This window comes from Amphiura filiformis, chromosome 15, assembly GCF_039555335.1.
Source record: "Amphiura filiformis chromosome 15, Afil_fr2py, whole genome shotgun sequence".
Lineage (NCBI taxonomy): Eukaryota > Metazoa > Echinodermata > Ophiuroidea > Amphilepidida > Amphiuridae > Amphiura > Amphiura filiformis.
This window is the reverse complement of record NC_092642.1, coordinates 3,253,896-3,269,058: the sequence shown is the minus strand read 5'-3', so window position 1 is coordinate 3,269,058 and position 15,163 is coordinate 3,253,896. Positions and strand designations below refer to the sequence as shown.

The 15,163-nt window shown below is 38.6% G+C and overlaps 1 protein-coding gene across 1 annotated transcript; it reads right to left on the bottom strand.

The window, feature by feature from the left end:
* Nucleotides 1-721: 721 nt before the first annotated feature.
* On the bottom strand, nt 722-4,459 carry LOC140172069 (uncharacterized). Its single transcript, XM_072195417.1, has one exon. The coding sequence runs from the start codon at nt 4,457-4,459 to the stop codon at nt 722-724; it is 3,738 nt and encodes a 1,245-aa protein (XP_072051518.1).
* Between the last annotated feature and the right edge of the window lie 10,704 nt (nt 4,460-15,163).

Sequence of the window (15,163 nt, the reverse complement as noted above, 5' to 3'; positions counted from 1 at the left end):
GTCTGCGCCAATGTTGTCACTTCCCTTGATTGCCTCAATCCTGTAGTGATATGGTTGCAATGACAATGCCCAGCGCATTATCCGACCATTTGCAACTTTGGAACGCTTCACACATAGCAGTGGTTGATGATCTGTTTCTAAGACAAAGTCTCGTCCGTACAAATAAAGTTCTAACTTGCGAATTGCCCATACAACGGCAAGACACTCTTTCTCCATTATCGCATATCCTCTCTGTGCTTTGTTCAACTTCTTACTTAAATATGCAAGTGGAAATTTGACACCTTCGAAATCCTGGAACAGGACAGCTCCGATCGCTACATCACTTGCATCTGTGCGTAGAATGAATTGACGATGGAAATCTGGTAGATGTAGAATGGGTGCTTTTCCAAGCATACTCTTGAGGGTCTGAAATGCTACTTCTTGGCTTCTCTCCCAGTTGATTTTCGTTGGTTCACCAGCTTTCGTCTTGTCTGTCAATGGTACCGCTATGGCTCCAAAGTTTGGAATGTACTGCCTGTAGAAACCGGCAAGACCCAAAAACGACTTCAGCTGTGTTTTGGTCACAGGACGTGGAGCCTTCTGTATGACCTCCAACTTATCTAGATTTGGATGACGACATCCCTTCTCAACAGTATGACCTAGGAATTCGACACGTTCAAAGCCGATATAGCACTTAGAAGGTTTAGCAGTCAAGTTCGCATCTCTAAGCCTCTTCATAAGTTCATTCAATTTCTCCAAGTGTTCTTCCCAAGTGACTGTATACACTAATGTCATCTATGTAGTTTACTACTTTGTCAAAATTGTTCAACAATTTCCTCATAATCCTAGAAAATGTCGCAGGAGCGTTGACGAGCCCGAACGGCATTCTCCGGTATTGATACAACTGATCAAAAGCAAGGAACGCAGTAAGCGGTTTGGCATTCTCAGTCAGTGGAACTTGCCAATAACCCTTACTGAGGTCTAACTTTGAGAAATACTGTGCATCTCCCAATTGATCAAAGATTTCTTGAGGAGAAGGAATCCCCTCTGCGTCAAATTCGGTAATCGCATTAATTCTGCGAGTGTCACAACATATTCGATTCTTACCATCTGCTTTCTTGACAACAACCAGCGGCGATGCATATGGACTAGTTGATGGTTCGATCACATCCAACTTCAACATTGTTTTGATTTCCTCCTTCACCGAATCTCGTAAGGCATATGGAATTGGATATGGCTTGGTACGAACCGGTGTACTATCCGTAAGTTTGATATCATGCGAACCCAGATGTGTAAACCCTGGTTTGTCGGTTAGTACACTACTATAGTTACCTAGCAATCTCTTCACTTCCAAACTCTGCTCTTCTGTCAAGTCTTGGTTGATATGTACATCAGCTATGGTTTCTTCGGCCTGAAAAGATGGAATCTGTAGAAGATCTTCATTTGTCAAAGACACATCATCTTCCTCTGACATTTCTGACTCTTCTTGTACTTCACTTTCAATGATGGCACTACACGCAATCTGTAGAAGACCAGCCACTACCTTGGATGGTTGATCAGTATCTCTACGAAAATACTTCTTCAGTAAATTTGCATGAAATGTCTTCACCTTGGTACCAAAATCCACCTTGTAATCCATACTACCTACTTTACCTACCACAGGAAATGGACCCTTCCAATGTAATAGAAGTTTGTTATGGTCTGTAGGGAGCAACAACAATACCTCATCTCCCACATCAAATTTCCGAGCCTTAGCCTTTCTGTCATAGTACATCTTGTACGTACCTTGAGACTTCTTCATCTCTTCCCTAGCAAGATCACATGTTTTCTGCAACCTATCCTGCAGATCCAGAACATACTCAAATGTGGTCTTGGTTTCTGGTTCTTCTATCTGACCTGTCCAGAACTCCTTTAACATACCAAGAGGACCTCTCACAGATCGACCATACAAAAGATCAAACGGAGAAAACCCAGTACTAGCATGAGGGGTTTCTCTGTACGCAAAAAGTAATGCATTGATATACCTATCCCAATCACGAGGACGTTCTTCATACATCTTTCTCAGAGAAGCTTTCAACACACCATTGAACCTTTCACACATACCATTTGTCATCGGATGCCAAGCAGTTGTGGTTAACTGACGGATAGATAACAATCTATTGACTTCAGCCATCACTTCAGACGTGAATTGTCTACCTTGATCACTTAGTACTTCACGTGGAAAACCAACTCTGGAATAAATATCCAGCAGTGCCTCTGCTACTGATATCGAATCTATGTTACGAAGCGGAACTGCCTCAGAAAAACGAGTAACGTAATCCACTACTGTAAGGATAAAACGGTGACCTCGTTCTGTAGACGGAAAAATAGGACCAACAAGATCCATCGCTATACGACTGAATGGAACATCGATGATCGGCATACTACCAAGAGGAACCTTTGTTACTCTACCTTTGGGAAATGTTCGCTGACAGATATCACATGATCTACATAATCTACCAATGTCTGCTTGTGCACCAGGCCAAAAGAAATGTTTCAAGACCTTGAGAGTGGTTTTATTCACACCAGCATGTCCTCCTAAGAGCGTTTCATGAGCCAACTTCATAACTTGCATACGAAATGGTTGAGGAACAACAACTTGGTTGAGACTTTCACCAAAGTTGACAGATGGAGACTGAAATTCACGGAACAAAATACCATCCTTACACACAAACTTTGATGTACCACCACAACGACTCACCTTTACTTCACCCGATTCTGCTAACTCGCGAATCTTATTCAAACTTGGATCATCAGCCTGAGCCTTTTGCAACTCGTCAGCAGAAATAATCTCAGTAACTACCTTTGGTACCTTAAGAGCTTTCTTGAGTTTCTCACTTGCCACCTTTTGACTACGAGTTTGTACAGCGTTCATCACATTACTAACTTCACCATGGACCTCGTCATCTGTGTTTACACTTGACTGACAATGTGGTTTCCAATCAGGATCAGGATCCTTAGGTTCACGTACCCCACGGAGATTATTACCCAAAATCAAATCATACACAGGATCATTCATCACCAGAGCATGAACATGACCAGTGAAATATGGTGTATCAACATCCAGACATGCAACAGGAAAAGTTCTCACCGTACCATCAATAAGACGACATTTGTCATATACTCCAGTAAATTTCTCTTCTGGCACAAGTCTCTTCCTTACAGCTACTGCATCACACCCTGAATCTCTCATCACCTGAACCTCCTTACTACCAAGAAAACCTTGAACGACCGGCATATCCTCTACTAAATTATCACTACACGCAGCACTCGCAAGAGGAAGTTTATGACCACAAGACATCGTTACATACGCAACGTCCGATTTCACACCTTCACCATACATTTCATTTGAGACCAGCAAACAAGCAGATGCAGTCTGCACCCTGTTCTGTCCACAAGACTCGCAACTACATGCAGTGCAAAGAGAAGATGAAGTATCAGTCTGATTTAACTTCTTACCTTGTTTACCTGATTTGTGTCCATGTGATGCACTTCCCTGTAAACTAGCAGCTTTCAAAGTAGGTCTTGTGCGGCGATAACAGTCTTTAGCTATGTGTCCTACTTTATCACAAATAAAACACCTTCGTTGGTTACCTCCAGTATTCGTACTCTGCTTTGGATTAGTACCATGAGTGGGAGGGGTAGTGTTAGTCTTCTTACCTGAAGATTGTTGACCCTTTTGATGTGGTAACTTACCACCAAAGGAAGCATTCCATCCACCTCTCGCCTCTATGTACTGTTCAGCCAATTGAGTCATTTCGGCAACATTTTTAGGTTTCCTTTCTTTTAAGAACAACGCCATGTCTTTGTTACAGCCAGCGACAAATTGCTCACGTATTAACAAGTCCGATAACCCAGCAAAATTCTTGGTTACAGCAGCCAGTTCTACCCACCTAATCAGATAGTTCTCCAATCTTGTCGCGAACTGTGGAGCACTTTCTGTTTGTTCGGGTTTAGCTGAACGGAACTTACTTCTTAATCCATCTTCGGTCATTTGATACGCTTTGAGTAATTCAGATTTTAGAACATCATAAGTATCAGTTGGTGCAAGCCTAGCATAAGTATCTAAACCCTTCCCATGCAACAATGCACTAAGATTTAAAGCCCAGTCATCCCTGTTCCATTTATTTGATTCCGCGTACCTTTCAAATCTTTGTAAGTAAGCATCAATGTCATCCTTGTCCTCACGGAATTCTGGCAATTTGGGAATTTTTGCCTTACCCTGGCCTGCAGATGCATGTTCTGTTTTAATGCCCTTAGCTGCATTTTCTTTCCTTAGTTCCTCAATTCTTAATTGCAATACAAGTGCCTCTTTCTCATATTCGCGCTGTGCTGCACGTTCATCTCGCGCAAGGTCACGCTGCGTCTTGGCAAATTGTTTTAGGTCCTCCCCTGTATAACCCATCTTTTCTCCTGACAAAGTTAATTTATCAGTATCCATGATTGGGAAAAAATGACTGCAATAGAGCGCAACCAGAAATTCAATGCACAAATCGTATATAGAAGCAGAATTGCAAATGAGCCTATTGAACTTGAATACCTTACTGACACTATTTTGACACAACCAAACACTCTTCCAACAATGCGCAAAAATACGGACAAAATAGTCATCAATCTTGTTCACAAAATAACTGGTAACTTTTGCTATTAGCTTCGTTTTTATTTCCCGGACGAGCCCCCACAAATGTCAGGATTGGACTGAAATTCCCAACCGACGCTAAGCAAAGCCACGCAGCAATAATGTGAACAACAAAGAGACGGAATAATGTCACGCAACAAAAGGATTATAATAAATACTTCAAAAAAAAGTTCTCTTATACGCATGAAAAATAAATAAATATCACAATGGCAATAACGGTTAAATATATTATGACTAGTCGGATGAACCTAAATAATGAGTATACTCAATTTAATCATTCGCGATAAAAAAAATATACCAAGTGCACTTGGAAAGGATACGTTTTAAACGTCGTTACATGACTAGAGTTCCATCACAACGTTGGCAGTTATACAGTGCGTTGAATCCATTCTCATCAATGATGCCACAACACGTAGCCACGCCTAATTCAACCAACTGTTAATTACATGGAATGCAGAGTGTCGACGAAAACAACAGTTCCCAACGTCCAAGTCCAAGAGTAGAGTATACACACCCATGTACGGCTGTATAAATACAATTAATGAATCCGTGACTAGGATTTGTTTTCAAGTTCATATGATAAACTTCACACAATATTCTATCTGGAAGACTATTTCATATTTCCAAATGAGCCACAGAATATACTACTGACTTCTTTCTTTGATTAATGAACGATGTGGAACTTCTTTACAACATTCACACACGGCTAGTTCCACAAGATATATTTTAAATTCCTGAAGTTTATGTCTTTACCGCAGGATGATTTAAATTGTCAATCTCGACACAAAATTACATGATAGGTTCAACACCAATTCAACTATGTTCAATTCGGAACTTTATACTGAATACAAAATTTATCACACTATGAAAATCTAAATTTGATTTTCCCGCCAAAACAATAAACTATCACAAGCAAAGCTTTCTTTAAATAACTAATTCATCATTAATTCCACTTTATAATTTACAAACAATATTATTTTACTTACACGAACAATGTCTTAAACCAGCATGGTTCTCACAAAGTTGGAAAAGTCAAAGTGTCAGCTTCAACCACGAAGACCATTTTAAACTTCGCCAAACCGACTCAAACACAAGGCACAAATTAGCTTCTATTGCTGATTCTAGCTTCCATAAGACCTGGTATATCTTTCTGTATGAAGCATCGCAAACTGGTAAAGCCTTTTTAGCCATACGATGTTAGAATAGAGAAATATCCATCATGCTGAATAAAACAACATTTCACTTTCCTCAATGGGCAGCAGATCTTATCTCAATCAGATGTTAAAATTGAATGCCCAGATTTCCTGTGAACATGCATCCACCAAGCCTAAGACTAATTTACATGACACACACAAAATCTGAATATTGACAATACCTAAAGAATTGTCCACAAAAGAAATGGGCTGACCTAGGATCCAGGTCTGACCACTACGTACAATACACACACCACATCTAGATTGCAAGCTTCAGCGCACATACCTGCAACTAGATTTAAGGGATCGTGACATTAAGGTGAATTACCCAGAAAACAATCCACTTTTATTTTAAGGGATCAACTCCAATTATGACAATGTAGTTTGGTGTGCTAGGCTATAGTAAGGTTGTAAGATCATGAGCTTTCTCATTTATCCTCTATCTCACTCATTGTGGCCCTAAACGTGCAGACACCACAGTGGGTGCATAGCATGCCGTGGTTCGGCGAGTCACGTAAAATGGTGATCCCATGTACCAGAAGAGCAATATCTGGACATGTAAAAGTTGCAGGCCTTTTTCGTAAAGAGCAGGGGATCAGCCCGGGCCTGTTGTCTGTCACACTCAGCATTGAGGTTAGACTACACCGTAGTCCACTTGCCCATTGTGCATACTCTGGATATTGTATTTAAGCTTAAAACTCTGATTTAATTAATGTGTGCACAATTGATAGATTTTCACATCTGATCAGTCACCCTACTCCCTCTGTTTGTTAGCTTCCCAAGTGGACTACTGACATTGCCTTGCGGTTAAGATTATTAACACGGGACTCTATGGAGAGTTAGGCCAATTTCTGGCCTAACTAAAATTGTCCATGATGTAATCCATCTTTAAACGGATCTGCCTTGTGATTGGTCGCCCATACCTCGCTATGGTTTAAATCGTCTGGGCCCGCGCCATTACCATTAACTACACCGTAAACAACTGTCTGTGGTATTTGCGGCGCTTTTGTGTTGACGCGAAAGTTAATCTCTCATCAAACATCTAGCGCGTCCATGCTTAGTACTTGTGGTTAATGGACTGATAAACAAGTATGCTTGACAGTGTGATTTTAGAGAGCAAATTCCAGGGGGTAAAGTTCTGCTTACAATTCAAAGTTCATAGTCGAAATTTCGGGGTTCGCTATCAATAAACTGGTAGATTCCAAAATCAGAATTGTTCAGTATTAAAGTGAGCCGTTATAATTATGCAAGATAATGTTGCATTCAATTACTTTTATTGTCACTAATCGTCTGATATATGTTTAACTCTTTATGACCATTTTACTATTGAATACTTTAATTTTAATAAACATCAGTATAATTTTGAGTTCAACGAAATGGGTTCATCATGACTAAAAATAACATATTTTTAATAAAATTCGACTATGGCATAGTCTACATTGAGGTCAACTTGCGCTGCCCTTTGGGGCTTGGCAGCATATCGACCCGTGGCGCGCTTTGAGGAATCTGAGTATTCAGAAAGCGTGGATAAATGCCGTTTTATTATTATTATTATTATTATTATTATTGTTCACTGAACCGTAGCACCACTTCATGGTCAGCGACAACCTTTGAGATTTTCATCCACTCCAATACCGAGTACACCGAAGTTTGGGGTATGAAACAAAAGTGGAACGTATGGCGTTGGGGTAAATGGAACACTCGGTATGATGTTGCACTGATGTTGCCCAATTTTGTTCTTGATTGAGGAAATTATATACTCAGCGTTCCATTTACCCCGATTTACTCTACTTAGTCTACCCTTAAGTCTTTTTAGACAACTGACCAAACTCAATTATCCCGGCTACACCTGGTCTTATGATTACATATAGGACCAAATAAATAGGGGTAAATACAGGGTTTAAAAGAAATACTCCTCCCCCTAAAATTACAAAACATGTCTTTGCATAACTTTACATACATTTTGTTGATTTGAAAAATTTAAAAACCTGTGAATAAAGGTTGATGCTTTAAAAAAAGTTGCAATTTGATCCAATGGCCATCCATCTATATAATAAGGTAAGGTAAAGGAGACGATTCTGTATAAACAGTGATCGGAGTGCCCATCTCTCTTTCATTGGCGATTGGGCCAGACTCCTCCATGTAATGTATGTTGCTATAGGGGGATCGCTACACCTCCTCCACAGCGAGTCTGTTACCTTCCCAGCATTTAAGAATGCCGGTACCCATTTATACACCTGGGTGGAGAGGAGTAATCGAGATAAAGTGCCTTACTCAAGGGCACAACATGATGGCCTTGCCGGGGCTCGAACCCGCAACCTTCCGATTATGAGTCGATGCCCGTTCCGCTCGGCCACCGTGCTCCCTTAAAGGGATAAGGGTTGATGCTTTAAAAGGTTGATGCTTTAAAAAAAAGTTGCAATTTGATCCAATGGCCATCCATCTATATAATACTTGCTCGGATATAATTTACGCGGGGGTCACTGTACCTTCTAAGGTATAGCGATGGGCTTTGAACAAAAGCTAACATAAAGCTCTTCAAGAATGAAAATAAATAAATAAATAAATAAATAAATAAATAAATAAATAAATAAATAAATAAATAAATAAATAAATAAATAAATAAATAAATAAATAAATGAATAAATAAATACAATATTACTTAAATACAAATATGTTTTTTACCAAATATACTTAAAAATACACAGAGAAAAAAAAAAAATTAGATACATAACAATAAAGATGAGCATGTGCCGTAAACACACATTGATGAAAAAAGAGATTGCTCAAAATCAAGAATAATCTTGAATCATCAACGTAGAAACAAAATTTAATTCCAACGAAAGAGATCACATGTATAACCCTAGAACTACAAAGGGGGAGGGGTGTACCACCACCCTACGATTGTTTTATTCGTCATAAACAACGCGCGTGTTTACGCCCTAACGACCTAAGCTAATCGTAGATCCATCCTTTGCGCTCATTTTATTTAGTGATTAAAGTTTGGCCCAGCACCTTGCCCGGGGGTAGACCGACTACGGTGGGGGGGGCGTTGGTTTCTACAGTAAAATCCATGATTTTCATTTCGCTCTTGTAAATTATTCAAAGAGCAACTGACTTTTTACTTGTTAGTTAGGTTGAAATAATCACTGCCTTTTATATTTATGACAAAATTAGGTGAAAATCGCATGGTCGCAGAATTTTTAGCCGAAAAAACAATTTTGCCTATACTTTTGTACATAGCCAGAATTTACCAAATTTGCATGGGCGCCTACATTATGACGTCATATTGACATTATGTGGGGAATGTTTGTACTTATTTTGGTATGACTGGATTGAGGAGACCCATAGGTATACATTGGTACCAAATATAACGGCATATGACGTTTATAATTGAAAATTAAGGGTTGTAACAACCTCCCTCCTTCGTAGTCCATGTTATTAAATATGGCTTAGTTTTAGGGTAAATAATACACAAGAACATAATTATAATCAAAGTAAACTAAATAATTTGATTTTGACGTTAATTGAACAACTAATCAGCACGTAGTAGATTGAAGTAAAATAATGTATGAACCATGGTACCGATACGTTATCAACTAGGTACGTCTTATTGCCGATATACCAATAATTAGACTTGTTCAGGTTTTGAAAATACAGTCCAAGAGTTGCTGCTGATTGGTTATTCCCGTGCAACTCTGCAACAATCGGATTCCTATATCCACACATTTCAGTTCTGCTAGAGGGCGTCCTTCCAGATCCCACGTGTGAGCCATCCCAGTGATTCTAAGGAAGAAGTTATGAAAATTTCTTGTTATTGTTTAAAATGACATGTCAGACACATATTTACTGCTCCTGTGAAGCCGATTTTACATTTTGTTTAAAGCAATAGTTGTAGCATTTGCGGTGGAATTCTGATATAGATCTTGGATTTTCCACAAATGAAGAAATCAAGTGGTGTGAGGTCTGGTGATCTTGCAAGCCACTCTACAGCATGACCCATCCCAACCACTCTGTTTGCTATCCGTGGACAGATTGAAAACTATGAATTTCCAAGTGGACCAAAAACGTGTAAGATTATACGTGTAACTTTACACGTGTAAGATGGTATCTTACACGTGTAAGATTGCATCTTATGCGTGTAAGATCGCATCTTATACGTCTTAGAATCTAGCGGGATGTTTAAGTTGACGAATCATATAAAGAACCCATATTTAACCCCCAAACAACCTATCATCTTACGCGTATTCATCTTCAACCAATGAAATACCGCCATAGCATTTCTTATACGCGTACGAATTGCCTATTAGGGATGGACGGTATTCCGATTTGACTGGTACGACGAGTGTCGAAAACTTTCAGCCTCGATATCGATCTGCACCGTGGTAGTTTTCACAAACGTGATTATTTTACCATCACCTCTTGAAATTTAATTGATATAATCCCTGACAGAGATTAGTCATAAAATACAGGACATTGTAGCACTCATGCAAATTGAGCAAATGCCTCGTTTACGTTTTATTTTGGTGACGAGCTATCCTTATCATCGGTACGCCGCCAATAATATCACGTATCTTCCATCACTAAAATCCAAATCTTACACGTATAAGAAGTCGTGGGTGTTACAAATCACAAAACGTCTTTACATATTATTGGTTGAGGTTTGTTACGCGTGAGATGATTGGTTGTTTGTGATTTCTTACTCGGTGATTCGTCAATTTAAAAATCCCGCTTCATTCTTACACGTATAAGATGCAATCTTACGAGTATAAGATGCAACCTTACATGTGTAAGATGCAATCTTACACGTGTAACCTTACACGTTTATCTTACGCGTTTTTTGGACCACTTGGCCAAACTAGTACTAGTCTTTAAAAGGCATATCTTCAAAAATTGTGAGCCGATTGAAATAATTGTTTTGGTTTATTAAGGGATCTAAAATGAGCGTTTATTGCGTTTCGACAGTATTTTTTGTGGGACACGAGAGCACCTCGGACCTATCGAATTGCATTCTGAATACGAAGCATGTCTTTCTGATATCAAATAATTTTCATTTTTGAAAATCACAATATAATACAAATTTTATGACAAATTATAAAAATTTGATATTTTTCAAATTTTGATATATAACAGTCCTCGAAGTAAATTATATAAATCTAATGATATATTCTTAAAGTGTATGTAACAGGGAGGAAAAGCCGACGGTCAATTGAAAAATTTGACCTTTCATATTGAAAATATGGATTTTTTCCCAAAAAGACCTAATTTTTTTTGGTGTTTTGGGAAAAAATCCATATCTTCAATACGAAAGGTCAAAATTTTCAATTGATCGTCGGCTTTTCATCCCACCTACATACACTTTAAGTATAAATCATCAGATTTATAAAGTTTACTTCAAGTACTGTTAAATATCAAAAATATCAATTTTAATGATTTGCCATAAAATGTGTATTAAATTGCGAATTTCAAAAAATCAAAATTATTTGATATCAGAATGACATTCTTCGTATTCAGAATGCAATTCGATATGTCTGATGTGCTCTGATGTCCCAAAATAAATACTGTCCAAACGTTCATACCCCAGCCCTTAAAGCTAACAAATAAAGGTTTCTTTCCATACCAAAATATATTTGATCAACTCTTCAAAAAAAAAGGCGAAAAAGAGGGCGCAATTGGGACACCCTGTAGTAGAAACCTGAATCCCTTGAAATTGAGGAACAATTTGCCTTCATTTTTACGAAAAACATAAATTTATCATCCCTGTACAACATGAAAATTGGCCTTATATTTTTGTGATCCGAATAATTTGATATGTTTGTGGTGAATTTGGAGCATGTTTAATTTTTACATCCTGTATGATCCTCTAGGGGTTTTGAGTGTCTTTTTGAGGGTCACAGAGTTCAAATACAGCTTTATAGCAGACAAGATTACCAGAAATAATAATAATAATAATAATAATAATAATAATAATAATAATAATAATAATAATAATAATAATAATAATAATAATAATACTACTACTACTACTACTACTACTACTACTACTACTACTACTACTACTAATAATAATAATAATAATAATAATAATAATAATAATAATAATAATAATAATAATAATAATAATAATAATTTAACCATACCTTCCAAATATATAACAGCCTGCAAATCCTGCTATATCTGATACTGTAGACGTGATTTCATCTTGTGTCAAATAATCATTTAGGTCTTTCAGATAGATAGATACTGTAATGAAAATAAACATAGGCCCTAATATTAAACCTCTGTACCCTATATTCCATTCAAGATTAAGGGCAGAGGCAATAACCCCTGTAGTAGAAGACCAGCCTGTAGAGTCCGTGACTAAATCATAGAACAAAAGTTTGAGAGTCATTTTGGGATCTTTGATTGATTCTGAATAAATTTAGCTTGGGCTCACCTCCTGAAACTTCCGGGCATTCCGGGGATTGGTAAATCAAGGTCACATGGGTTCAACTTTTCATAATGCTCCAATTATGTCATGTAATATACCAAATTACTCGTATGGTCATGAGGATTCCAAAAATCTATAGTTTGGTATGTGTCAGACCTTTCAAAAGGGCGCTATGACGAAAAATGTTCAAAGGTCAACAACCTTTTTGAATTCTGACCATAGTTAACAACGTCCGATTTTGGTGATTTTGGTGTCTAATTATATGTTTTCTTGCATGAGAAATACAATTACACAACTTAAAAAACTGTACAAGGAACCGATGACCTCCTAATTACAATATGGATGCTTTTGGCAGCCATGTTGCAAAAGAGGTGAGCCCAAGCTAAATTTATTCAGAATCAATCAAAGATCCCAAAATGACTCTCAAACTTTTGTTCTATGATTTAGTCACGGACACTACAGGCTGGTCTTCTACTACTGTCCAAGTAATAGCACATGGATATAATAATCAATAAACTGCCCTGACAAATACTCTAATTTGTAAAACAAAAATACGCAGCATAATGTTATTATGAATAGTGAAGACGCGTGAAAATTGTGTGGGATTTGTGCGGTAGCCGACTAACACTCATCTAACGTAGGATTCTGGATACTGTTCTTGTCAACGTAAAACGCGCAAATAAATGGCTTTATGTAATTGTGTGACCCTGCCACCTTTCGCGGGGATATGGTCAGCCTTCCAATATTGAAGATAGGGTTGTGCCCCCGTATTGAGGACAAGGTACGAATTTTTGTCCAATTTTATATTACTTTCATTGACGTTTTTATGACATTTGGCCAATTTGGACTAATAACCGATTTCCTAGGTTTGGTTTATTCTGACATCATTATGACGTCAATCTGAGGATGTTTTTACCATCAATAGAAAGAAACGATTTATACCTATCCATTGTAAAAAAAAATCCAAGAGGGGACCCCCCCCCCCCGCCTTTGTTAGATGTGTAACACAAAAAAACATCATTTTACTACTTGCCCCTTCTTACACATAGCTTGCCACATTTTGTGTTCAATCTACATGTATGATTAAAACTAACATGGGATAAAACTAGGACATTTGAAATTAGGTGAAGCCAGTGATGGGTAGAAATGGGTAAACTCCTTTCTGCACAACAGAGCACAAGCTGTGTCAGTCAACGGTTCTCACTCCAGCTGGAAAATGTTACATCAGGTGTACCCCAAGGATCGGTTCTTAGACCATCCCTATTCTTGTTGTACATACACGATATCCAAGAGAAGATCCTGTCCAGTATGCGTCTGTTTGCCGACGACAGTATTGTGTATCGGAAGATGAGTGACCATCGGATCCTACAAAGAGATCTTGAAGTCCTCGCCGACTGGTCATCCACGAGGCTCATGCAGTTCAACATCAGCAATGTGCTATTCTTTCCATCACCAAGAAGTGCAATTGCGCAAACCAAGCATCTCCCAATATAACATCTTTGGACAGCCACTTGAAAGAGTGGACCAGCACAAGTATATACCTTGGTTACCATCTCACACGATCTTGGATGGAGCGACCACTGTAGTAAGATCACCACGAAGGCGAGTCGCACCCTGTTTTTTTTTCGCCGCACCCTATCTCCCTGTAACCAAGATGTCAACGCCAGAGCCTACCAGTCGTTAGTACGCCTTCAGCTTGACTACGCCGCAGAAGCCGGGAACCCGTATACCATCACTGTAGTAAATCGCCTTGGGCAAGTTCAGCGAGCTACACCACGGTTTGTTTTCAGAGACTACTGGAGAACTACACGTGTGTCAAACCTGATCAACACCTTGGGCTGGGACCAACTCCATACTAGGCGCCTGGCATCACAGCTGACCATGTTTTATAAAAGATCCAACATGGCCTGGTCAACACACAGCTGCCACACATTATCCAACCAGCATCATATTTCGGTAGACACGATCACCAGATCACCATACCAGAAGCTTCCATTCTACTGCTATAAATATGCATTTTATCCCAGATCTGTCAGATAGTGGAACCAACTACCATCAGCAACGGTGTTAGCACTATCTCTAGCCACTTTCAAGGAAGCCGCACCCTAAGTTCTTCGTTTGGTATGGTCATCACTTTTTCTTCACCTTCACTTTTCTTCACTATGCCTGTTGATGTCACTTCTGCGCCATCATAGTATAGCTTTTTTATAGCTGCACAAGGATTCACCTTTGAAGATTGAAGTATCCCCCAAACACCCCTTGCTCAGAGTGAAACAAATGTCAGTGAATTCAACCCTAATAGGAGATGATCTCATTACCATCCCATATCAGTTGCAAAAGTTAGAAAACCCAAATGGAACCATTTGTAAATATTACTTTTCTGCTATGCATTGATAAAATGACAATATGAATGTGAACAAAGGCTTTTATTCCTGCTGCTAAAATGTTAAATGGGGATACGAATAATGTAAAATATCATATGATAAAACATTACGTGTAGCATTCATGGCATCCTCCAGATTCTTGTAAAAGTCTGGTGATTCTTCTGTCGGGTACAGCTTATGAGAATAACAAGAGAAGATGTAGTTTGCAAGAAGCGTTCCAACGTCCAAAGCTGCCGGTCCTATGTAAGCGAACTCTGTATCAATTATCTGTAGTGGACACAAGGATAAGAAAGACAATGGTGGTAATCATCTAATGGAACCAGTTCAAAGATGGCAATCATAATAGGATGAAAAATAACCCCAATTTACACATACGAAAAATGTCGGTATAAAGGCTCATTATTTGGATGACAACATTTGATAACTGTGCCTGATGCGTGATGATGATGATGATGATGATGATGATGATGATGATGATGATGATGATGATGATGATGAT